Genomic DNA, 27748 nt, shown 5'->3' with positions numbered 1-27748 from the left:
GGCACTACTATATTTATTACTGAAGTCACAAAGTGCATTTTTTGTTTTTAGCATGCCACAAAACAGCAGCTTGGAATTTGGGACATGCTTTATCACAGGGGTTGGGAACCTTTTATTGCCAAATATTTTAAAATGTATTTCCGTAAGAGCCATATAATATTTTTTTCAACACCAAACACAACTAAACGCGTGCATTTTTAAGTAAGACCAATATTTCTAGAGTATAATAGGTCTCCTATTCTTTGTAATAACAGTTCTGAAGCCAACTGTGGAGGGGGGTGTGGTCAGCGGGCCTGCAGCGAAGCAGGGTGTTGCCAGGATCGGCCTTGAAATCAGCGACAGGTACGTCAATGGCCCACCTAGGCCTTGTTATCTAATCACCTGTCGCTCTATTTATAGCAGGGGTGTCCAAAGTGCGGCGCGCAGGTAATTTTTAAGGGCCCCACGGCACATTTTAAAAATACGATTGAAACATTTTTTAAATGTAAAAATTGATATAAAAGAGCAAACAGGTGAAATGCAACAAGAAAATGTTGCAATGTTTACTCTAATAATTAGGAGTTATTGACCTATTCAAGGCTCCACCTAAGTCATGTAAAATGTTCCACTTTGAGATATTTTTTGGGGATAATGTTGCATATTTTGTGTTTGCCATGAGCTGTTTTTTTTAAGGAAGGGCCTAAAATGAACAAACTAAAAACATAAACAACAATAAAACTTATAATTGATGGATGGATCTGAAGTTGATCTCGAGATTATTGTTTTAAAAGTAAACAGTAAAAAAATTATAATTTATTTTTTAACACTTTAATGAGTCGGACCCTTTTGGATCCCTAATAATTCTAGTGTGATTTGTTTTTAAGTGTCATTGCTCAAAAAATAATAATGAATCAAAATCCATGGTGTTATTAGTTATTGACTTTTTTAAGGCTCTAATTATTATATAATCTCAAATATTCCACTTAAAAAAAATATTGGGTGATTTGCGTTTTTTTTCCCCGATCAAAAAACAGGGTTTTCTTTGACAAAAAGAGCATACAACTTAAATCTTTAAAATCATCATATTGACAGATGGACCTAATGTTGATCTGGAGATTTAAAACTTGAATAATAATAAAACAAAATAACACTGAATAATGACACATTTTTAATATTTTTTTGACCAAAACCCTTTGGGGTCCCCGGGATCAAGCCTGAGTGGAGGCCTAATTGTATATTTTGTATACATATACTGTGTTGGTTTTTAAAATTAAAAAAAATCTCAAAATGGCCCCCACTTGCTTAGATTTTTCAGTCTGCGGCCCTCAGTGGAAAAAGTTTGGACACCCCTGGTTTATAGGCAGCAGCCAGGAGGAGAGACAGGGTTGGGGCTGGAGCCAGAGCACAAGCGAGAACGAAAGAGAAAAAGACAATTGCTAGAAAAGTAACTGAGAAACTTACTGAAAAATAAAAATATATTGTAACCCTGAAACAGGCTCTCATGTCGGTCTGAAAACCCCCCAGGAGGGCAAGCCCCACACTAACCAATAATGAATAAATTACTTCTTACCATTAACGCAACTTCTTGAAAAAGGATGGATGGATTAAAAATGCATAATCATGTTTTTTATATTTTGAACATTATTTTTAACACTGTGATTGCAAGTGGAATTATTCATTACTTATCGTGTCAAGCAATGTCAGCTCAGATTTATCCGAGAGCCAGATGCAGTCATCAAAAGAGCCACATAGGTTCCCTACCCCTGCTCTGGAGGTTGAGGTGGGAAGGGTCGAGGGCGGTGTATATTGTAGAGTTAGTGCTGCATGGAGTCTGGGTATTTGTTGTGTTCTGTTTATGTTGTGTTACGGTGCGGATGTTCTCCCGAAACGTGTTTGTAATTCTTGTTTGGTGTGGGTTCACAGTGTGGCGCATATTTGTAACAGTGTTAAAGTTGTTTATATGGCTACCCTCAGTGTCACTTGCATGGCTTTTGACCAAGTATGCCTTGCATTCACTTGTGTGTGTGAGAAGTATTAGGTATTATGTGAGTGGGCCGGCAGTGCTCTTAAGGTTTATCCTACACGTGTACAAAGCGGCGTTTTAAAAAGTCATATTTTACTTTTTGGAACCGATACCGATAATTTCCGATGTTACATTTTAAAGCAATTATCGGCCGATAATATCGGACATCTCTAATTTTTGTGGATGCTAGCCATTGTTAGCAAGTCAGAAGAAAAGAAGCCCGATCCTCCTGTGAGTTGGTCACCTTTTTGATCAAATAAAAGAGTAAGTGAAATAATTATCCGCGATGCTAATTAGTGATAATAGGAAGAATCTTAGCGGCACATCTCTAAAATAACAATAAAAATAAAACACAAAGAAACAACAACAAAAAAGTTTCCCAGGCTTAAAAGACATAAGAAAGGAAGGACAGGACAATGTTCTGGAAAGAAACGTGGAACTGTACAACAGTTAATCCATCCAATAAAAATGAAAAAAAAATAAAATAAAATGACATGGAAGGGATTTTTTTTCTTGTTCTTTTTTTAAATGCTAAATTCTCACTAGGGCGGGGGGAAAACAAGAAGAATTGGGAATGTGGACACACACCAACATGCCAACATTCCATGACGGGACACACTGGAGGTGTCGCTTTTCTTTTTTTTTTAAACGTACAATTAACGTCTTATTTTGGGTGGAGAAGGCGTGTCCCTTGACTCATTTGACATACTCAGCTGACTTCCAGAAGTGTCCCGGGTGGGAAAGGCGGCGGTTGCGCTTTGGCAACTTCTCCAGCAAATCCACCAGCTTGGAGAAGGTGGGCCGCTCCTCCGGCTGGAAGGCCCAGCACATCAGCAGGATGTCCTGGAACGCAAAAGCAGCGCGAAAAGTCTCAAATTCATTATTTTTCATTCTCTGCTTCTAATTTGCGCGGCGCGATGAGTGATTATTGAATATGAATAAGTCATGTTGTTTGCTGTCACGCCTATGGAAAAGTCATTAAGAACTAAACGAGGATTTATGGCCTAATAAAAAATGTATTATCTTAAAGGCAATCACATGCAGAGTGATTGGAGCACATACTTGTTGGTCACAAAAAACATCCATGAAGTGTGCTTCTTTTATGAATTTACCGTATTTCCTTGAATTGCCGCCGGGTATATAGTATGCGCCTGCCTGGAATTACTGCCGGGTCAAACTCCTTTCGCAAAATAATTAGCGCAAGCTTAGCATTACCGCCGGCTCAGGATTAACGCCGGGTCAAGCTCGTTTTACAAATTATTATTTTTATTAGCGCATGTCTAGAATTTCCGCCGGGTCAAACTCGTTTTGTCAAATAATTAGCATATGCCTAAGATTTCCGCCGGGTCAAACTCGTCACGTCACGAGTGACACTTCACCTGTCATCATTTTCAAAATGGAGGAGGCTGATTTCAATCATTTGAAATCGCATAAAATGAAAAAGATTAAGAGCTATTCAGTAGGATTTAAGGTCCAAGCTATTGAATATGCTAAAAAGAACAGTAAGCAGCTATGTTTTATTAATATACCGTAGCTGCGTGTGTCAAATATGACTCATCAAATGACTCCCGCCTCCTGGTGGTAGAGGGCGCTAGTGATCCTTCTTGCGACTACTCGGCTGCAGAAGAAGTGACAACAAGCAGCAAGAGTTATCAGCGATCGTTCATTTTTTCCTCTCGCTTGCACTTTTAACATGGAAGATTACATATCTAAAATAAAACAGTTTTCTAAACTGGACTTTCAATCGAAGTAGGAGGTAATAAAGGAAGATCTCCATCAAGACAGAGAGACTTTTAAAACTGAAGAAAGATAAGGAAGATTTCTATAAAGAAGTTATTGATGCTTTTTGATCAAAGGAGCTTCGCATGGACTTCATTTATAAGTAAAGGTAAGACTGTATTAACGTTTTTTTTATTAAATGTGCTTTTCATGATGGTATCCTTACATCACACTCAAATTTATAAGCGCAGGCCTAAATACCGCATGCCTTTGGTAAGCGCTGGAGTGAGAAGAGGTTTTAAAATAATTAGCGCATGCTTGCCTTAACCGCATGCCTTTGGTAAACGCCAGAGTGAGAAGAGGTTTTAAATTAATTAGCGCCCCGGCGGCAAATCAAGGAAATAAGGTATTATGGGTCGACTGAAAATGTGACCCAATCTGCTGGGTCAAATGTTAATATTTGGTTGCATGTCCCTTGGCAAGTTTCACTGCAATAAGGCGCTTTTGGTAGAAAAGGTGAGACCTTTAATACCAGGAACACCATGTATACCGTCAAGCATGGTGGTGGTAGTATTATGCTCCGCTGCCAATGGAACTGGTGCTTTACAGAGAGTAAATGGGACAATGAAAAAGGAGGGTTTACCTCCAAATTCTTCGGGACAACCTAAATTCTGCTTGGTAAAAAGTATACATACAGCAATGTTAATATTTACTTACATGTCCCTTGGCAAGTGTCACTGTAATAAGGCACTTTTGGTTGCCATTCACAAGCTTCTGCTTGAATTTTTGACCACTCCTCTTGACAAAATTGGTGCATCCATCTTCTTCCACTTATCCAAAGTCGGGTCGCGGGGGCAGCAGCCTAAGCAGGGAAACCCAGACTTTCCTCTCCCCAGCCACTTCGTCCAGCTCCTCCTGGGGGATCCGGAGGGGTTCCCAGGCCAGCCGGGAGACATAATCTTACCAACGTGTCCTGGGTCTTCCCCGTGGCCTCCTACCGGTCGGACGCGCCCTAAACACCTCCCTAGGGAGGCGTTCGGGTGGCATCCTGACCAGATGACCCAACCACCTCATCTGGCTCCTCTCCATGTGGAGGAGCAGCAGCTTTACTTTGAGCTCCTCCCGGATCACAGAGCTTCTCACCCTATTTCTAAGGGAGAGACCGGCCACCCGGCGGAGGAAAGTCATTTGGGCCGCTTGTACCCGTGTGTGACAGACTCCTGTCGTCGTCGTGCGGGTTCCATGGAGCATCAAGAAAGGACATCGCTTTGCAGGTTTGACTTTTGTTTATTTGTTTAATAACACAAGCTTTGTCTTTTGGTCGGATCGCTTTTCAGCTGATCCTCTCCTGCTCGCTCCTCGCTCGCTTTCGGTCGGCCGCGTTGTCGCTGTCTTCGGCTCGCTGTCTGTTGCTCTCGGTACTCAGGTTCTCCACCTCCTTCTGCCCTGACCTCTCCTCCTTCTTCCCTTTTATGCAGCGCAAGGAGAAATGTTAATAGTTTCCCAGTGTGTGAGCCACGCACCTGAATTGGATCGCGGCGGCGTCGCTCTCGGCACGCCCCGCCTCTCCGCTCTGCCGCTTTCTCCGCCTCCTTGCCGCCATCTTGTGCAGGGCTCCAGCGTGCCCTGCCCCGCCGTCCACACGGCGGAGGAAACTCATTTCAGCCGCTTGTACCCGTGATCTTATCCTTTCGGTCATAACCCAAAGCTCATGACCATAGGTGAGGATGGGAACGTAGATCGACCGGTAAAATGAGAGCTTTGCCTTACGGCTCAGCTCTTTCTTTACCACAACGGATCGATTCAGCGTCCGCATTACTGAAAATGACGCAAAAAAAAATTAAAATTGGTGCAGTTCAGCTAAATGTGTTTACTTTTCTGACATGGACTTGTTTCTGACATCACATGGACAAAGATAAGACCTTCTGGAGGAAAGTTCTGTGCTCAGATGAAACAAAAAATGGAGATGTTTGGCCACAATACACAGCAATATGTTTGGGGAAGAAAGAATGAGGCCTTTAATCACAGGAACACCAACCTACTGTCTAGCATGGTGGTGGTAGTATTATGCTATGGGCCTGTTTTGCTACCAATGGAACTGGTGCTTTACAGAGAGTAAATGGGACAATGAAAAACCTCCAAATTCTTCAAGACAACCTAAACTCATCAGCCCAGGTCTTGGGCGCGGTTGTGTGTTCCAACAGGACAATGACCCCATACGTGTGTCAAAAGCACGTCCTTGGCATGACGTTAAAGTGCATCCGGCAGTGGGGCTTCCTCTTTAGGGTCTTGGGGGCCATGCTTGCCAATTCTCCCGATTTTTCCGTGAGACTCACAAATTTCAGTGCCCCTCCCGAAAATCTCCCAATGCAGCCATTCTCCTGAATTTCTCCCGATTTCCACACAGACAACAATATTAGGGGCGTGCCTTAAAGGCACGTTTCCTAAAGGCATGTCCGCATTTCCTCCGTACCAACAGCGTGTCGGCCCAGTCGCATAATATATGCGGCTTTTACAGACACACACAAGTGAATGCAACACATACTTGGTCAACAGCCATACTGATCACACTGAGGGTGGCCGTATAAACAACTTTAACACTGTTACAAATATGCGCCACACTGTGAACCCACACCAAACAAGAATGACAAACACATTTCGGGGGAACATCCGCACCGAACACAACATAAACACAAAAAGACAAATACCCAGAACCCCTTGCAGCACTAACTTTCCCGGGACGCTACAATATACACCCCCACTACCACCAAAATCCTGCCCCCCCACCCAACCCCGCCCACCTCATCTCCCGAATTCGGAGTTCTCAAGGTTGGCAAGTATGCTTGGGGCACTAAGAGGTTAACCCCTTTACTACTGTTACCCCAGGTGGCCCTTGGCAAAGTCCTAGTACCTGCCTGCCCCTTAGCCAGGGATACGGTGAAGACCTCATCGGCGGAGCAGGCGGAAGACGGTAGATTTCAGAACTACCCCAACGGCTGCGATGGCGGGAGAAGGCTGCAGCAGAAAAGGGTCGCCGATCGTCTTGGATTCCATGCCACTGGACCCTGACCTGATTTCTGTCAAGGATCGTGTGGGTCTCCCAACGTAAAAAAATCACTCACAGGCATCTTCCATAAAGGGATATACCAGGAGGATCATCATTCTCGCTTTGAGTGACGGCCGATGTTGATGTCAAAAGTGGTAAAGGAATGGCTAAATCAGGCTAGAATGAAGGTTTTAGAATGGCCCTTCCCAAAGTCCTGACTTAAACGTGTGGACAATGCTGAAGAAACAAGTACATGTCAGAAAACCAACACATTTACTTAGACTGCACCAATTTTGAAAAGTGGTCAAAAACTCAAGCAGAAGCTTGTGGATGCCTACCAAAAGTGCCTTATTGCAGTGGAACTTGCCAAGGGACATGTACACTTTGATTGATTGATTGAAACTTTTATTAGTACAGTACATATTCCGTACAATCGACCACTAAATGGTAACACCCGAGTTAGTTTTTCAACTTGTTTAAGTTGGGGTCCACCAAAAAATAACATTGCTTTACATATACTTTTGACCCAGCACATTTGCTCACATTTCCACTAGAGCCATAACAAATTCATAAAAGAACCACATTTCATTAATGTTTTTTTGTGACCAATAAGTACGTGCTCCAATCACTCAATCACAAAAAAATGCGGCCAAGACCCAACCTCCGGGCTGATGAGTTTAGGTTGTTGTGGAGAGACGGAGCCGACAGCGGGATAGGACAGACAGCGGTCCTACCCGAGATGGCGGCCAGGAGGCGGACCATGCGGCGGACACGAGAGGTGGGGCGCACTCCGAGCGACGCTGCAGCAAGCCGAGTCAGGTGCGTAAGTGACACACCTCCTCTGAATCTCTGCATCTTCTGCTGCAGTATAAAAGGGGAGAAGAAGCAACAATCGCAGCAGAAGTAGGCGAGGAAACATCAGACAACGAAGATCAGGAACACGACGAGAGCGACCCACAGCGAGATGAGCCCCCGCGGAAGATGCAGCTACCGGCCACCAAAAGGTGCGCCACGACGAGCAGGAAGAGCCAGCGCAAATTGGCGCAACCGACTGGCAAGAAGACATGTTTATTGAAAGAATAAACCAGAGTCAAACCTGCTATAATGTGTCTTGCATCGATCGTCACTGCAACCCACATGATGGCTGGAGAACTGTCACAGTGGCGCCCAACGTGGGGCAAAGACCATCCGAAGCGGAGGACAATGACGTCATCTGGGCCCTCGTCGCAAGTTACACCAAACAACTTGAAGAAAAGCTTCAGCGAATTCAGATGCTACAAGCGCTGTTGGACCAGATGGGGGGAGGCGGCGAGTGCACCCCCGAAGTAAAAGCCGAGGAAGACACCGGTGAAGCTGGCGCAGAAACCATCCACTTGGAAGGCGGAACTGAACAAGCAGCAGTGACATCTGCAGACCACCAGGGCGAGCTGTCGGCCAAGAAGAGGAAGGACGAGTGCGACCTGCTAGTTGATGAGAACGGCAGTGCAGCGGAGGCGCCCCCTGCTGACAACACAAATACAGCAGAGAGGGAAGAAGCCAAAGTACATGCTCCACAAGAAGTGCCGGGTCCTGCACTATGTCAAACCCCAGTGCCTGCACCACAGCCAGGGGAGCGGGCAACTGAATAAAAATTTAAAGAATCTCAAGAAATTGAGAAAGAAGAGAAAATACTTGAAGAAATTCGGGGAAGTGTTGAAGAGGAATCAAACAATGGAAAAACTCAAGAAATTGATAAAAAAAGAAGCACTTGAAGATAAAGAAAATGATCAAGATAAAGAAGAATCTGAAGCTAAAAAAAGTTAAAGAATCTCAAGAAATTGAGAAAGAAGAGAAAATACTCGAAGAAATTCGGGAAAATGATGAAGAGGAATCAAACAATGGAAAAGCTCAAAAAAATTGAGAAAGGAGAAGAAGCCCTTGGATATAAAGAAAAGGACGAAGATAAAGAAGAAGATGAAGATGAAGAAAAAGGCACAGGAACTCAAGAAATTGAGAGAAAAGAAATGCCTGAAGGAATTCAAGGAAATGATGAGGACAAGGAAAAAGTCAAAGAGACTCAAGAAATTGAGAATGAAGAAATGCGGGAAGATGATGAAGATAAAGAAAATGAGGAAGAAGTGAAAGATGGAAAAGAAGGTAGAGAAACTGAAGAAATTGAGAAAGATGAAGAAATAATTAAAGAAAGCCTGAAAGATTATGAAGATGATGATGATGAGGAAGATGAATCAAATAATGAAGACACTCAAGAAATTGAGAATGCTAAGAAGAAAAGTCGGGAGAACATCAGCAAATGGCAGGAAGCGACTGAAGATGGTGACAAGTTGGAGGCCAAGATTCCAGGAAGTGAACATGAGCAAGAGCCTGAAACAGGCCGACAAGTGGAAAAGGACAAAAACAATTACAAAGATGTCATCAGAACTATCAGTCAGGAAGAGGAGGAGCTCATGAAGAAGGACCAAGAAAAGATCGAGGAGAAGGGGAGAGAACCTTCAGAGAGTCTGACACGCGTTCCTTCCACCAATCCTTTTGATGAGGATCCTGACTCTTCTTCCGGGTCAAAGGGCAGCACACTGGACACAGAGGCCGCCGTCTTGGAAAGCTGTCAAGTGGGGAGCAGAGCCCTTTCTGTGGATGAAAAGAAGCGACCGGCTCCTCTGCCTCCAAGTACGACTGCAGTGGTCAGCCCAGACCCACGGCATCCGGCTCTGATCGCCAAGCAAAATAAAGACAAGGAGGTGAAGACTGCCAGTGTTCTAACTCAGAGCAGATCTCCACCTGTGTTCCCATCTCCCGACGCGGCGTCTGAAACCAGAGGTAAATCTTCCAAGGCACGCGCACCCGCACCTCCATCTAAGACCCTCGCCGCCACAGCCAGCACATTAAATAACGAGTCAAAACCTGACCACGCCCACACCGCGCCTGACGACAGTCGGGCTGTGTCGCACCAGGGGAGTCCGCCTCATGAAGCCGCAGGCCGGAAGAAGGACGTACCTCCTGTGGCTTTGTGCAGACTTCATCCAGACAAACCCCTCGGTCCCCTGGAACAGCATCCTCCTTCAGCCATTCCAAGAGAAACCGCTGACAACGCTGGACTCCTCGGTCCAGTTCTAGACAACACGGAGGTGAAAGAAAGCAATGCCAAGGGACCGTACTCCATGCTCACCAAGGAGGAACTCATCTCCCTGGTGGTAAAACACGAAGAGAGGATTAGAAGACTAGAAAAAGAAAAGAGCAGGAAAGACAAGCAGAGGAAAAGAGGAGACGAGAAGAGGAAAAGAGGAGAATACATGAATAGAAAGCCAGAAAGACGGAAGAGGAGAGGATGAGAGGCAAAAAAGAAGTCCAAGCGGACAGCGGCACTCTCCCAGCGGACTGCACGGGAAGTGAGGAGTGTGCAGAAGCAACGGTTGCCATGACGACGGCCCCACGGCAACACCTGCGCCATGAAAATCTCGGCATAGGCGAAGTTGTGCAGAGTCGGGACCAGGAGACCACCATGAAAGATGCGGGGAAGGACATGGCACAGGAAGATGGACTCTCACTTCTCCGTGGAAACTCAAAGGAGAAGATGCCGAAGGAAGGCCAGGAGGAGAGAGCAAGGAAGGAAGAAGACAAGTGGCCGGGCCAGTTTTTTTCCGCTTCTTCAAAAGATGGGGGGAGAGGACTGGGCTCGGCCGGACTGAAGCCCGGCTTAGAACTGGCGGTGGAGGCATGCGGAGAGACGGAGCCTACGAGCCGACAGCGGAATAGGAGAGACGGTGATCCTACCCGAGATGGCGGCCAGGAGGCGGACCATGCGGCTGACACGAGAGGTGGGGCGCACTCCGAGCGACGCTGCAGCAAGCCGAGTCAGGTGCGTAAGCGACACACCTGCTCTCAATCTCTGCATCTTCTGCTGCAGTATAAAAGGGGAGAAGGAGGAACAATCGCGGCAGAAGTAGGCGAGGAAACATCAGACAACGAAGATCACGAACACGACGAGAGCGACCCAGAGCGAGATGAGCCCCCGCGGAAGACGGAGCTACCGGCCACCGAAAGGCGCGCCGGGCAGAGCAGGAAGGGCCACCGTGCTAGAAATTGGCGCAACCGACTGGCAAGAACACTTGTTTATTGAAAGAATAAACCGGAGTCAAACCTGCTATTATGCCTCTTGCATCGATCGTCACTGCAACCCACATAATGACGGCTGGAGAACTGTCACAGTTGTCCTGAAGAATTTGGATGTTTTTCCATTGTCCCATTTACTCTCTGTAAAGCACCAGTTCCATTGGCAGCAAAACACACCCAGAGCATAATACTACCACCAGCATGCTTGATGGTAGGTGTGGTGTTCCTGGGATTAAAGGCCTCACCTTTTCTCCTCCAAACATATTGCTGGGTATTGTGGCCAAACATCTACATTTTTGTTTCATCTACCCAATAACTTTCCTCCAGAAGGTCTTATATTTGTACGTGTGATGTCAGACCAGTCCATGTCAGAAAACCAACACATTTAGCTGAACTGCACCAATTGTGTCACAAGGAGTGGTACAAAATTCAAGCAGAATCTTGTGGATGGCTACCAAAAGTGCCTCATTGCAGTGAAACTTGCCAAAGAACATGTAAGCAAATATTAACATTGCTGTATGTATACGTTTGACCCAGCACATTTGCTCACATTTTCAGGAGAGCCATAATAAATTAATAAAAAAAGCAAACTTCATGAATGTTTTTTGTGACCAACAAGTATGTGCTCCATTCACTCTATCACAAAAAAAAAACAAAAGTTGTAGAAAGTATTGGAAACTCAAGACAGCCATGAAAGTATGTTCTGTATTTACATCCTGGCATATTCACCGATTTGCGCCTTTTCACTCCAAAAATAGGCCCTTATTTATCATTGGTGAGTACATTTACGGTACATTCATGCAAGAATATGCCACCAGAGAACAATAGTAATTCTAAAGATGCCAGACGGGGGGAATTATTGGCGCTGATTTTAATCTAATATGTAAAACTCTCCCTTTAATTGCAAACGTTGATGGAAATCAGAGGAGAAGTAGCGTACGACGCTGCCATCGTATAATCCAGACTTTATTAGAATGTCATATTTTTATGACTTATATATAGATTTATTATTCCTATCGAAGGGTGGTCTCGCAACGTAACTCCTGCAAATAACGTAGATCTGTTCACTAAACTCAAATTTGTGCATTGATATTGATCTCTGTGTGTTGTAATATAGAATATATATAATTTATTAATATTAAGATTAGTATTATATTTGTATTTTTTCTTATCGTCATAATAACACCAACAATAATATAATTGTAATTATTCATATTTAAATATGATTAACATTATTATATTATTAAATGTATTGTTACTCATAATGTTTTTATTTTTATGATTACAACAAAAATAATAATTATATTAATTATTCATGTTTTTTATTGTCATCTTCCTTATTATATATGTATTGTCATTATAATATTATACAATACCAATAATTATTGTATAATCATTATTGTTTATAATATTCGTTTTTTATCATATTATTATCATACATTTTGTAATTAACAACTTCAATAATAACATTAATATGAATAATTATATTTAATTATTATTAACAGTATTGTATTAAATTATTGTTATTTATACTGTTTGTATTTAATTATTACAACAATAATAATTATTATTATTATTGATGTCTTATGTATATATAAATATATATGTATTTATATATACAAGTGAGAGTAAAAAGTATTTGATCCCTTGCTGATTTTGTTGGTTTGCCCACTAATAAAGACATGATCATTCTATACTTTTAATGGTAGATGTATTTAAACATGGTGAGATAGAATATCAAAAAGAAAATCCAGAAAATAACTTTAAGGAATATATTTTAATTGATTTGTATTTAATTGAGGGAAAAAAGTATTTGATCCCCTAGTGTGGAGTAGGATTTCTGGCTTTCACAGAGCAGTTAGACACTCCCAATCAATTTGGGAATTGAAGACTGAATTGAAGACACCTGTTCTAACTAATCACCTGTATAAAAGACACCTGATGAGAGACTCAGACAGATTCCAAGCTCTCCAACATGGGTAAGACAAAAGAACTCTCTCAGGACCTCAGAGACAGGATTGTTGACCTGCACAAATCTGGAATGGGCTACAAAAACATTAGCAAGATGCTGGGAATCAAAGTAACAACCATTGGTGCAACTGTTAGAAAATTTAAAAAGTATAACATGACCATCAACAGACCTTGATGTGGTGCTCCACAGAAGATTTCACCTCGTGGGGTTGCAATGATCATGAGAACCGTGAGAAATCGTCCTGCAACCACTCAGCAGGAGTTAGTGAATGACCTCAAGGCAGCTGGGACCACAGTCACCAGGAAAAAAGTTGGCAACACTTTGCGACGGAATGGGTTAAAATCCTGCAGTGCCCGAAAGGTACCCCTGCTTAAGAAGGCACATGTGGAGGCCCACCTAAAGTATGCCAATGATCACCTCAAAGATGCACAAACTGATTGGGAGAAGGTTCTATGGTCAAACGAGACCAAAATTGAACTATTTGGCCTAAACTCTACACGTCGTGTGTGGAGAAAGAAAAATGCTGCCTATGACCTAAAGAACACTGTGCCCACCATCAAGTATGGAGGTGGAAGCATTATGTTTTGGGGGTGTTTCTCTGCCAAGGGCACAGGGCTACTACACCGCATCAGTGGGAAGATGGATGGAGCCATGTACCATGCAGTCTTGAGGGACAACCTCCTCCCCTCTGCCAGGAAGCTGAAAATGGGCCGTGGTTGGGTCTTCCAACATGACAACGATCCAAAGCATACAGCAAAGGCAACAAAGGAGTGGCTCAAGAAGAACCATATTAAGGTCATGGAGTGGCCCAGCCAGTCTCTGGACCTCAATCCTATTGAAAATCTATGGAGGGAGCTGAAGGTCCGAGTTGCCAAGCGACAGCCCACCAACCTGAATGATCTCGAGAGGATCTGCAAAGAAGAGTGGGCCAAAATTCCCCCTGATATGTGTGCTAACCTTGTGGTTAACTACCACAAACGTCTGACCGCTGTGCTTGCAAACAAAGGCTTTGCCACCAAGTATTAACTGCTTTTGGCTAGAGGGATCAAATACTTATTTCCCTCAATGAAATACAAATGAATTAAAATATATTCTTGAAAGTTATTTTCTGGATTTTCGTTTTCATATTCTGTCTCTCCATGTTAGAATACATCTACCATTAAAAGTATAGAATGATCATGTCTTTATTAGTGGGCAAACCAACAAATTCAGCAAGGGATCAAATACTTTTTACTCTCACTGTATGTATGTATATATGTGTGTGTGGGAAAAATTCCAAGACTACTTCATCTCTACAGAACTGTTTCATGAGGGGTTCCTGTGGAACAAGACCCCTGGTTTACACACAGTAATAGCAAAAATAAATTCCTCTGCCATTTTGAAAATGTCGGCAGGGGAAGCGTCACAGTTTTTAGCCGGCGGTTTAAGTAAGCATGCGCTCATGAATTTGGTGAATGAGTTTTACCCGGCAGTAATTCAAGGCAGGCGCATATTACATGCCTGGCAGCTATTCAAGGAGATACGGTGTATATATGTATATATATATGTATATATATATATGTATATATGTATATATATATATATGTATATATATATATGTATATATGTATATATATATATATATAAACATATATATACATATATACATATATATATATATATATATATACATACATACATACATACACACACATGCATACATACATACATACACACACATGCATACGTAGGTATATCCATCCATCCATTTTCTACCGCTTATTCCCTTTGGGGTGGCGCTACGCTTATATATATATATATACACATATTTAAATTAATCAGTCAGACAAAATAATACACAATCATACCATAATAATACAATTCCAATTCCAAAACCGAACCCGGCCCAGCAACATTCAGAATAGTAATATATGTATTAGTAATAGTAGTTGTAAACTTGTTATTACTACTATTATTATTTAAAAAAACTAACAAAAGTAAGTTCTGATGCATTATTATTTCACCTAAGTCCAAAACTAAAATTGTTTTCATCTTAGTATTGTTATAAACTCCAATGATAATAATAATAATAATAATAATAATAACAATAATAATGATAATGACAATAATGACTGTGTGACAATGAAGAATGTTCAAATGTGAAAACAAGTTTTTTTGAAGGCCACAGTTTGACCCTGGAACAGATCATTGATTTTGATTTTGAAGTTACTGGGCTGGGAAAGGTGGAAAAGCCAAGTTCTATTCCCACGGTGCTAAGCCGCTTCCATGTGTTCCACTCGGGGACAAAAGAATAGGAACCCCCTTACCAGGATCTCCTTGCCCATGCCGCTGTGCGCCAGGTTGGGCTTCATGCCGCTGCCAATCTGCCACACCATCACCTCAGCGGGCTGACTCTTGTAAGGCCACTCACGTGCGTGTAACTCGTACCAAATGGTCCTGCCGGGCACACAACACACCTTCAAGTTTGAAAACTGGAGCAGGTTCTCCAGGTTCTCCTTGATGACATTAGCCTCAATTTCTTTTTTCTGTCTACAGAAACAACACATTTTGAATTACCGCTCACGATATTAGCATTTATAACGAACCCCCCCCCCCCCCCCCCCCCCAAAAGTCACATTAGAGAGTGCTAAAAATAGAAGGAAGTGATAGCTGATGAATATGCAAAAGTTCTCCAGGGGTGACCTCCAGGTGGCACGGGGGCTTACGGAGCAGCTGGACCTTGTGCGCCGATGCCATCACCCAACACCACATGTGCCTTTGCTGTCAAAGAGCACAGGCTCCGCCCCCACCAACGACTCAGTCATGGCAGTACAGCATGAACATTTGTGTCGGGCTTGTCCGTGACAGTGTGGCCATGTTTTAGTTTTTCCTGTCTGTTTCCTGTCAGCGCTCTTATTTTGTCTGTTTCCTTTTTTTTTCCTGAGCACTGTTTCCCCTCAGCTGCTGCTGATTGGCACCTGGCCACACCTGGTGTCAATCAGCCCGCTCCTATTTGAACCTGTTTTGTCCTCCAGTCGTGTGCTGGATTATTGTATTGTATTGTCGCTCCTGTCATGTCATGTCGTGTTGTGTCGTTGCAGCGTAGCGGTAAGCTATATTTGGTAGCTGTTTATAGCTTATTGTCTTTTGTTCCCTGCTTACAGATTTGTTTGTTCATAGCATAGTTCGTTATCTTCTAGCTCCCATGCTAGCTCTTTTAGTTTGTTATCCGCCTTGTGCGCGCTTTTTGTTTGTACCCTTTTGTTTGGTTTTGTGTAAATTAAAACCATGTTTTCTTATTCTATGCCTGCCTCCAACTCAGCATCTTGGGGTTCGTCACAAACTCACTCTGACAATTTGATCAACTTTGAATTAACATTTGGTGTGCTGGAGAAGCTGAGTGGGGCTCTAGGTGTGAGTCCGCATTTTCTGAAGATCAATCTTTTTCCTATTGAACTTGCCTGAAAATGTAAAGTGACTTTTAATTAAAGAACGGTTGTACGTAAACCCTGTTCAGGAGCACTCGATGTGAGAAAATTCAATCCTTCTTCTTGAAATACAGCCTGCAAGTCCAAAAACACCACAACTTGACTTTCATACAAAACCAATTCCAATATGTACTGTAGTTCCTGGTGCTTTGTTGACTTGGAGAAGGCATTCGACCGTGTCCCCCGGGAAGTCCTGTGGGGACTGCTCAGAGAGTATGGGGTATCGGACTGTCTGATTGTGGCGGTTCGCTCCCTGTACGATCAGTGTCAGAGCTTGGTCCGCATTGCAGGCAGTAAGTCGGACATGTTTACAGTGATGGTTGGACTCCGCCAAGGCTGCCCTTTGTCACCCATTCTGTTCATAATTTTTATGGACAAAGTTTCTAGGCGCAGTCAGGGTGTTGAGGGGATCCGGTTTGGTGGCTGCAGGATTAGGTCTCTGCTTTTTGCACATATTGTGGTCCTGATGGCTTCATCTGGCCAGGATCTTCAGCTCTCCAAGGGTCGGTTCGCAGCCGAGTGTGAAGCGACTGGGATGGAAATCAGCACCTCCATGTCCGAGTTCATGGTTCTGGCCCGGAAAAGGGTGGAGTCCCATCTCCACGTTGGGGAGGAAACCCTGCCCCAAGTGGAGGAGTTCAAGTACTTCGGAGTCTTGTTCACGAGTGAGGGAAGAGTGGATGGTGAGATCGACAGGTGGATCGATGCGGCGTCTTTAGTAATGCGGACGCTAGATCGATCTGGATCTGAGCTAAGCCAGAAGGCAAAGCTCTCAATTTGCTGGTCGATCTACGTTCCCATCCTCACCTATGGTCATGAGCTTTGGGTTGTGACCAAAAGGACAATATCACGAGTACAAGTGGCCCAAATGAGTTTCCTCCGCCGGGTGGCGGGGCTCTCCCTTTGAGATAGGGTGAGAAGCTCTGCCATCCGGGGGGAGCTCAAAGTAAAGCCACTGCTCCTACACATGGAGAGGAGCCAGATGAGATGGTTCGGGCATCTGGTCAGGATGCCACCCGAACGTTTCCCTAAGGAGGTGCTTAGTGCACGTCTGACCGGTAGGAGGCCATGGGGAAGACCCAGGACACGTTGAGAAGACTATGTTTCCCAGCTGGCCTGGGAACGCCTCGGGATCCCCCGGGAGGGGCTGGACCAAGTAGCTGGGGAAAGGGAAGTCTGGGGTTCCCTGCTTAGGCTGCTGCCCCCGCAACCCGACCTTGGATAAGTGGAAGAAGATGGATGGATAGATGCTGTAGTTCTTTTCATCTGCAAGAAGTAACAATGACATTAACCCCTTAAGGTCCAAGCTGTTTGTTTACAGGATTTTTCTTATTTGATATTTGGGCTTATTGGACCCTAATTAGAATACAAACGAAACATCATTTTTTTACAAGATGTACTTAGTCCATAAGTACACAAATGTGTACTTCATGTGTAGTGACATCCATCCATCCATCCATCAAACGTGTACTTCATGTGTAGTGACATGCTATTTATTATTTTTACACTTTTTTCCCCCTAATTCCAATTTATGTTATACTCTTCTGACACCACCAGATGGCAGTATAAGTGTCCACATAAGCAGCCATAACTGCAACTTATTGGCCTGATATTATCGTATTTTCCGGACCATAGGGCGCACCGGATTTAAAGGCGCGCTGCTCATCGGCAGTGTGCCTTTTAATACGGTAATATCAGGCCCAGAAGCTGCAGTTCCAGTCCGAGGCTTGTTTCACGAATTCCTAACCGGCGTCGTCCTTGATCCATTCACAACACCATGCCGTCCTCAGGTCCGGACGGGGGACAGCAAGACCAGCAGTACCACATCATTACTGCCATGAGTGGTGGAAATGTCTATTACAACCGCAGCTGAAAACAGATCTTTTCGGAGCTGCTTGCTGGCCACTATAGTTACGAAAACCAAACAAATGTCTTGTAAACGTATGAGAAAACCAGGAATGCTCAAATGAGACTTCGAACATTGCCTGCACTGTGCCTGCCTAGTTCCTAAGACTTGTTGCTGGAAAGCAAATGGCTCGCACCTTGTGAGAACCAAATAAAACAGTGTTATACCCTGAATTCCTGGTAGTGTGTGGCGGTCTGAAGAACCCACTAGAGGGCAACCTCTACAGCAGGGGCGCTCACACTTTTTCTGCAGGTGAGCTACTTTTCAATAGACCAAGTCGAGGAGATCTACCTCATTCCTATTTATAATTTATATTTATTTATTTATGAAAAATACATTTTTGTTAACAAGTTAATGGTGTTTAATGATAATACAAGCATGTTTAACACACATAGATTCCTTTCTTTCATGAAGACAAGAATATAAGTTGGTGTATTTGATTCTGATGACTTGCATTGATTGGAATTAGACAGCGGTGCTGATAACGTCCGCATTTTCAAATGGAGGAAAAAAAAAGTCCTCCTTTCTGTCCAATACCACATGAAAGTGGTTGGATTTGGCACCTCATTTTCCCCTAGAGGGGGGGGGGGGGAGGGGGGGGTTGCCCACATCTGAGGTCCTCTCCAAGGTTTCTCATAGTCAGCATTGTCACTGGCGTCCCACTGGATGTGAATTCTCCCTGCCCACTGGGTGTGAGTTTTCCTTGCCCTTTTGTGGGTTCTTCCGAGGATGTTGTAGTCGTAATGATTTGTGCAGTCCTTGGAGACATTTGTGATTTGGGGCTATATAAATAAACATTGATTGATTGATTGATTTGTCCAACTTGCATACTCGTTTTTAAACACTTTGTTATGAGAGTAGCATATGTGTGTGGCCCTTTAATGTCTGGCAGCAGGTGAGTGACGTCAGTGAGTGTGCGGGTGGGCAAGCAAGTGAGAAAGCGGTCGCTGAGGGCGGGGGAGAAATGCATTGGCATCAAACTCCGTAGCTTGCTAGCTTGTGCACGCTAGCTTTCTGAGAGTCTTATTTTGTTAGCACAGGCAGGATGAAACAGGTCTTTTATGGTGAAGACAGGAACTGTGCAGTCGGTCTTTAGAGTTTTGACAGTAGGTACGGAGTCTCTAGAAATAAAATGTGTTTCTCTGCGTCCGCCCTGTTAGTGATTTTTTTCAGCAGCCAGCGTCATCTCACAAGATCCTCGGGTGCCGAGAATGTCAAACAACTGACGAAAGTGAAGTCTTGGTATGATTGATGATTGCTCATTTTAATGTATATTTTTTAATGCCTGGCTTGAGATCGACTGACACACCCTCCGAGATCGACCAGTCGATCGCGATCGACGTAATGCCCACCCCTGCTCTACAGTCACTCTCTTAATGAGACTTCAAACATTGCCTGCACTGTGCCTGCCCAGTTCCTTAATAAAAGGACTTCCATCTGCCATCATGCACGACCGTGACTTTAAGGTGTCCCCCGGCGGGATGATGGCAGAAAATAATTGAGACTCAAAGGCCTACTGAAATGAGATTTTCTTATTTAAACGGGGATAGCAGGTCCATTCTATGTGTCATACTTGATCATTTCGCGATATTGCCATATTTTTGCTGAAAGGATTTAGTAGAGAACATCGACGATAAAGTTTGCAACTTTTGGCCGCTAATAAAAAAGCCTTGCCTCTAGCGGAAGTAGCAGACGATGTGCGCGTGACATCACGGGTTATGGAGCTCCTCACATCCTCACATTGTTAACAATCATGGCCTCCAGGAGCGAGAGCGATTCGGACCGAGAAAGCCACGATTTCCCCATTATTTTGAGCGAGGATGAAAGATTTGTGGATGAGGAAAATGAGAGTGAAGGACTACAAGAAAAAATAAATAAATAAATAAAGAAAATAAAAAAGACGAGTGGGAGCGATTCAGATGTTATTAGACACATTTACTAGGATAATTCTGGAAAATCCTTATCTGCTTATTGTGTCACTCGTGTTTTAGTGAGATCATATGGTCGTACCTGAAAGTCAGAGGGGTGTGGCCACGGGTGTGGTGACTGCCAGTGTCTCTGAGGGAGGATCCCTATAGGAGTCTCCTGCTGTGTGGGAAGCCACGTTTCTCGACAGTGACCCTCCACGGTGGAAGCATCACACCTTCGGGGGCGGCCGGTCGGAGCTGCCTCTTTGACAGGTGCACGAGGAACGACGCAAGCTCTCTGCTCATGTCTACGGTAAGAGCCGACACATTACCACAATTTTCTCACCGAAACCTGCCGGTTGACATGTGGTAGGGAACCATGTTCGCTTGACCACTCTGTTCCATAGTGAAGCTTAACCGTCATCTTTAGGGAATGTAAACAAGGAAACACCGGCTGTGTTTGTGTTGCTAAAGGCAGCCGCAATACACAGCCTCCCACCTTTCTTCTTTGACGTCTCCATTATTAATTGAACAAATTGCAAAAGATTCAGCAACACAGATGTCCAGAATACTGTGTAATTATGCAATTAAAGCTGACAACTTATAGCTGGGATCGGGGTTGGAACAAAATGTCCGCTACAATCCGTGACGTCACGCGCGCGCGTCATCATACCGCAACGTTTTCAACAGGATACTTCGCGCGAAATTTAAAATTGCAATTTAGTAAACTAAAAAGGCCGTATTGGCATGTGTTGCAATGTTAAGATTTCATCATTGATATATAAACTATCAGACTTTGTGGTCGGTAGTAGTGGGTTTCAGTAGGCCTTTAACTTAACTCGGTGCATAGCAAGGTAGAGTGCCCACTCCCTGTCCCTTTACCGTGGACTGAGTGGGAAATCAATACTGATCCTAAGGTTCCGTCGCACCAAAACAGCTGCAAGGACCCCCACTGCCTCATCTGAGCCAGGCTGACAGGCTTAAATTGCTCGTCTGATTCGCTCGGGCAGCCGCATCTAAAGCTGCAAGGCCGAGTCTTGGCTCAGCTGGTAATGCTCCACACGTGCAGGGACAAAAATAAAGAATGGCGTCGGGGAGGCGGGGATGTTTTTACTTACCCAAAGGCGAAGACGTCTGACTGCTTGGAGAAGGGAAGCTTGTCCTCCTCGGTGTCCGGAGAGAGCTGCTGGATGATCTCTGGAGCCAAGTGACACAACCAGCCGTTCGGGATCCTCAGCTTGTCTTCTCGGCGGCTACGCGGCAAACAAGCACACATTTGTTTGTTAAAGTCAAAAGTTAAAGTAGCAATGATTGTCACACACACACAAACACACTAGGTGTGGCGAAATTATTCTCTGCATTTGACCCATCACCCTTGATCACCCACTGGGAGGTGAGGGTAGCAGTGGGCAGCAGCGGTGGCCGCACCCGGGAATCATTTTTGGTGATTCAACCCCCAATTCCAACCCTTGATGCCGAGTGTCAAGCAGGGAGGTAATGGGTCACATTTTTATAGTCTTTGGTACCTTGAACCTACCGATCTCAGGGCGGACACTCTAACCACGAGGCCACCGAGTCAGTATTAAAGAGCATGCGGAAGAGACATTGTCGTGTTTTTTAATTTTTATTTTACCTGTTTTAAATACCTGTCAGAGGCGCCGCAGTATTTATGCGTGTGTGCCTTTAATGCTAACGAGTTATTTGTGCCTCAGGATTAGGCTTGCAACATTTCTGTCGAGTTTCCCGAGTGAGAGCCGGGGTTGCAGTAGGGGAGGAAAATTGATGGAAGGTGTAAGGTAACTCTCCAAGAAAAAGTTAAGACAGGGATTTTGGACATACCGTATTTCCTTGAATTGCCGCCGGGTATATAATATGCACCTGCCTAGAATTACTGCCGGGTCAAACTCGTTTCGCAAAATATTTTTATTAGCGCAAGTCTAGAATTTCCGCCTGGTCAAACTCGTTTCGCCAAATAATTAGCATAAGCCTAGTATTTCCGCCGGGTCAAACTCGTCACGTCATGAGTGACACTTCACCTGTCATCATTTTCAAAATGGAGGATGATTTCAATCATTTAAAATCGCATAAAGGGAAGAAGATCAAGAGCTATTCAGTAGGATTTAAGGTCCAAGCTATTGAATATGCTAAAAAGAACAGTAAGCAGCTATTTTTTATTAATATACCGTAGCTGCGTGTGTCAAATATGAGTCATTAAATGACTCCCGCCTCCTGGTGGTAGAGGGCGCTAGTAATCCTTCTTGCGACAACTCGGCTGCAGAAGAAGTGACAACAAGCAGCAAGAGTGAGCAGCGATTGTTTATTTTTTCCTCTCGCTTGCACCTTTAACATGGAGGATTACATATCTAAAATAAAACAGTTTCTAAACTGGACTTTCAATCGAAGCAGGAGGTAATAAAGGAAGATCTCCATCGAGACAGAGAGACTTTTAAAACTGAAGAAAGATAAGGAAGACTTTTATAAAGAAGTTATCGATGCTTTTGATCAGAAGGAGCTGCGCATGGACTTAATTTATAAGTAAAGGTAAGACCATAATAACATTTTTTTTTCTAATTAAATGTGCTTTTCATGATGGTATCCTTAAATTACACTCAAATTTATAAGCGCAGGCCTAAATTTACCGGATGCCTTTGGTAAGCGCCGGAGGGAGAAGAGGTTTTAAATTAATTAGCGCCCCGGCAGCAATTCGAGGAAGTACGGTATTCCAGATTTGAAATTTAATAAAAAAACCAGGATTAGTCATCAAGATTACATTAGTAAAATCAAAAACACGCCCTCACTTGTCACTTTTGCACAATAGGAAACTTTTCATGTACCGTATTTTTCGGACTATAAGTCGCAGTTTTTTTCATAGTTTGGCCGGGGGTGCGACATATACTCCGGAGCGACTTATGTGTGAAATTATTAACACATTACCGTAAAATATCAAATAATATTATTTATCTCATTCGCGGAAGAGACGAAGAAAATGTCAGCAATCGTCACACACACGTCAGCAATCGGCACACACACGTCAACCACTAAGAATTCGGCGGCTACTGCCGTAGCTATTAAAATTGATAATTTCATCGTCGGCGGTAACTTACAAAAACTGAGAAGGGCTGAACAACAATGGCACCGAAAAGGAAATCATGTACTGCAGATTACAAGCTGGAGGTAGTGAAATATGCAACAGAAAACGACAAGAGGAAGCGGCGCATACCTTTGGAGTTGGCAGAGTTGTTTAGAAGCGTCATCGAGGAAGAAGATTTCATGGGATTTATCGATTAGGAGTGACAGATTGTTTGGTAAACATATAGTATGTTCTATATGTTATAGTTATTTGAATGACTCTTACTATAATATGTTACGTAAATATAGCAGGCACCTTCTCAGTTGGTTATTTATGCCTCATATAACGTACACTTATTCAGCCTGTTGTTCACTATTCTTTATCTATTTTAAATTGCCTTTCAAATGTCTATTCTTGGTGTTGGGTTTTATCAAATAAATGTCCCCCCAAAACGCGATTTATACTCCAGTGCGACGTATATCTGTTTTTTTTCCTTCTTTATTATGCATTTTCGGCCGGTGCGACGTATCCGAAAAATACGGTAGTTTTTGTCTGAAATGACCAAAGAACGAGTCCTTATAAACGGAGTTGGAAGCAAATATTGTTGACCTTATGATAAACATTTTTTGCGGAAAAAAAAGTGAGGTTGAGAGGAGGTTGTTTTAAGATGTGTATCGAAGCCCGCTTTTTAAAACAAATCTGAATTCCAATAGTGCGGCAAACAAGTGAAGGATGCATAAACAGGTCATATTTACATATATTGCAAAACAATATTGATAGTAGATATGTATCAGATACTACCCCAAAAATTGTATGGGAATATAAATAATAAATACAAATCTTAGATACAAGCAGTCCTAACATCTAAATGTCCTCCAATAAGCACAAAATGTTGGTCTTTTCTTGGGTTAGGGTTGACCCTAACCCAAGGGGGTGTATATTGTAGCGTCCCAGAAGAGTTAGTGCTGCAAGGGTTCCTGGGTATTTGTTTTGGTGTGTTTATGTTGTGCTAGGGTACAGATGTTCTCCTGAAATGTGTTTGTCATTCTTGTTTGGTGTGGGTTCACAGTGTGGCGCATATTTGTAGCAGTGTTAAACGTGTTTATACGGCCACCCTCAGTGTGACCTGTATGGCTGTTGACCAAGTATGCAAGGCATTTACTTGTGTGTGTGAAAAGCCGTAGATATTATGTGATTGGGCTGGCATGCACAGGCAGTGCCTTTAAGGCACGCCCCCAATATTGTTTGTCTGGGTGGGAATCGGGAGAATGCTTGCCCCGGTAGATTTTCGGGAGGGGCACTGAAATTCGGGAGTCTCCCAGGAAAATCGGGAGGGTTGGCAAGTATGACTGGGAGACGCAACTCTCTACGTCCGTGTACCACTCCGGACAGCGGCCTTTTAAAAAGTCATAAATGTTACTTTTTGAAACTGATACCAATAATTTCCGATATTACATTTTAAAGCATTAATCGGCCGATAATATTGGCAGTCCGATGTTATTGGACTGCCGATGATACCATTCAGACATGTCCTATATTATCGGACAACTCTCTAATGGTAATAAAAGTATATATAATTCCTGCTGATATCATGCCATATATAAAGATATGGTGACACCTTGTAATTAAAATAACATTGTTAAAATGTAATTTTGGCATAATTGTGGACCTTCAAAACTCCTTTTGACTTCGGTCCAAACTGGTCTATAGGAGTCACACCAGTTTGATCACGTCTACTGTTAAATCTCCTAAAATTTTACCCCCAAAAAATGAATAAATAAATAAATACAAAATCTTCATCACCTGCCGGCTTGTAGAACCCCAGAGATGGTGAAGAGTCCGAAGTCGGTGATGACTACTTTGCCGTTGTCGTAGAACACATTCTTGGACTTCATGTCCTTGTGGAGGATGCCTTTAGCGTGGAGGTAGCCCATCCCCTGTGCACACACACATTTGGATTGATTGATTGAGACTTTTATTAGTAGATTGCACAGCACAGTATAAATTCCGTACAATTTACAACTAAATGGTAACACCCCAATAAGTTTTCCAACTTGTTTAAGTCGGGGTCCACGTTAATCAATTCATGTTACAAATATATACTATCAGCATAATACAGTCATCACACAAATTCATCATCAGAGTATGTACAAACCCTGTTTCCATATGTGTTAGAAATTGTGTTAGATGTAAATATAAACAGAATACAATGAATTGCAAATTATTTTCAACCCATATTCAGTTGAATATGCGACAAAGACAACATATTTGATGTTAAAACCGATTAGCATTTTTTTTTGTGCAAATAATCATTAACTTTAGAAGTTGATGCCAGCAACACGTGACAAATAAGTTGGGAAAGTTGGCAATAAATACTGATAAAGTTGAAGAATGCTCATCAAACACTTATTTGGAACATCCCAAAGGTGTGCAAGCTAATTGGGAACAGGTGGGTGCCATGATTGGGTATAAAAAAAGCTTCTATGAAATGCTAAGTAATTCACGAACAAGGATGGGGCGAGGGTCACCAATTTGTAAGCAAATTGTCGAACAGTTTTAGAACAACATTTCTCAACGAGCTATTGCAAGGAATTTAGGGATTTTACCATCTACGGTCCGTAAAATCATCAAAAGGTTCAGAGAATCTGGAGAAATCACTGCACGTAAGCCATGATATTATGGACCTTTGATCCCTCAGGCGGGACAGCATTAAAAACCGACATCAGTGTGTAAAGGATATCACCACATGGGCTCAGGAACACTTCATAAAACCACTGTCAGTAACTACAGTTTGTCGCTACATCTGTAAGTGCAAGTTAAAACTCTACTATGCAAAGCAAAAGCCATTTATCAACAACACCCAGGAACGCTGCCGGCTTCGCTGGCCCAAGCTCATCTAAGATGGACTGATGCAAAGTGGAAAAGCTAACCAGTCCACATTTCAAATTTTATTTGGACACAGAGGACGTGGTGTCCTCCGGAACAAAGAGGAAAAAAAACATCCTGATTGTTATAGGCGCAAAGTTCAAAAGCCAGCATCTGTGATCTATAGGACATGGGTAACTTACACATCTGTGAAGGCACCATTAATGCTGAATTGTCCATACAGGTTTTGGAGAAACATATGTTGTAATCCAAGCAACTTTATTATGGACGCCCCTGCTTATTTCAGCAAGACAATGCCAAGCCACGTGTTACAATAGCGTGGCTTCTTAGTAAAAGAGTGTGGGTACTTTCCTGGCCCGCCTGCAGTCCAGACCTGTCTCCCATCGAAAATGTGTGGCGCATTATGAAACGTAAAATACGACAACAAAACCCCGGACTGTTGAACGACTGAAGCTCTACATAAAACAAGAATGGGAAAGAATTCCACTTTCAAAGCTTTGACAAATAGTTTCCTCAGTTCCAAAACGTTTATTGAGTGTTGTTAAAGGAAAATGTGATGTAACACAGTGGTGAACATGCCCTTTCCCAACTACTTTGGTACGTGTTGCAGCCATGAAATTCTAAGTTAATTATTATTTGCAAAAAAAATAAAGTTTTGAACATCAAATATCTTGTCTTTGTAGTGTATTCAACTGAATATGGGTTGAAAAGGATTTGCAAATCATTGTATTCCGTTTATATTTACATCTAGCCCAATTTCCCAACTCATATGGAAACGGGGATTGTACTTGTGCAATGACAATAAAGACCAGTCTATTGTTCTGGGATATAAAGAGTCTAGATTTGAGGGTTTTGGAGGTGCTGGGGTACCAGGAGGTGCATGCGCAGTCGAAAAAGGGTTGAACACGAGTTCCCGTTATAATCTTCACAGTGCTTTTGTTGACCAGAGAGGAGATTTTGTAGAGAAATCTCGTTCGTTGGTTGACCTTTTTGATGACCTTAGTTGCCATTTTATCACAGGAAAGATTATTCTCTAGATTGGAACCTTGACGATTCCAGCCGGGTGAGTAAAATCAGAAGACCATGGCACCCACATCTCCCATTTGAGGAGCTGATTTTTTTCACCCCGGGCTGGGATTTTTACGACTGACGGGAGACCGAGGACAAGAGGAAGGGACGCAGATTTCAGTGAGTAAATTTTGAATTACAAAGGAAAAATAGCCAAAAATCACTTCATATTCTGTACTGCTCGCTAGTGTTACCATATCCGAGTTATTGTGTAGAAATATGGGGAAATAACTACAAATGTGCGCTACATTCGTTAACCGTGTTACAAAAAAGATCAATTAGAATAACACATAATGTTGGATATAGAGAAACCCTTTATTTATTGAGTCAAAAATATTAAAGTTTGGTGATTTGGTAAAATTGCAAACAGCTAAAATGATGTACAAAGCAAATTATGACCTGCTTCCAAAGAATGTACAACACTTCTTCTCAACTAAAGAGGAGAAATATAACCTTAGAGGAAAAGCAATTTTAAAACATCTGTATGCACATACAACACTTAAAACCTTTAGCATATCAGTATGTGGAATTAAATGATGGAATGGATTAAGTAAAGAAGTTAAACATTGTACTGATATGATCCAGTTTAAAAGCTTGT

The 27748-nt window shown here is 42.9% G+C and overlaps 1 protein-coding gene across 3 annotated transcripts in view; it reads right to left on the bottom strand.

The window, feature by feature from the left end:
- Nucleotides 1–175: 175 nt before the first annotated feature.
- ksr2 (kinase suppressor of ras 2) overlaps nucleotides 176–27748 on the bottom strand; it is a 262478-nt gene continuing 234905 nt past the window's right edge. For all 3 annotated transcript variants that reach the window (XM_061903162.1, XM_061903171.1, XM_061903178.1), the window contains 4 exons: nucleotides 25000–25133; nucleotides 21245–21379; nucleotides 15153–15282; nucleotides 176–2845 (listed from right to left, as the gene is read on the bottom strand). In XM_061903162.1, the coding sequence (XP_061759146.1) occupies nucleotides 2699–2845; nucleotides 15153–15282; nucleotides 21245–21379; nucleotides 25000–25133 (546 nt within the window). In that variant the 3' untranslated portion in view covers nucleotides 176–2698. The remainder of the gene's footprint in view (nucleotides 2846–15152; nucleotides 15283–21244; nucleotides 21380–24999; nucleotides 25134–27748) is intronic.

Source organism: Nerophis ophidion, linkage group LG01 (assembly GCF_033978795.1).
Source record: "Nerophis ophidion isolate RoL-2023_Sa linkage group LG01, RoL_Noph_v1.0, whole genome shotgun sequence".
NCBI classification, from domain to species: domain Eukaryota; kingdom Metazoa; phylum Chordata; class Actinopteri; order Syngnathiformes; family Syngnathidae; genus Nerophis; species Nerophis ophidion.
This window is presented reverse-complemented; position numbering and strand designations above follow the sequence as displayed.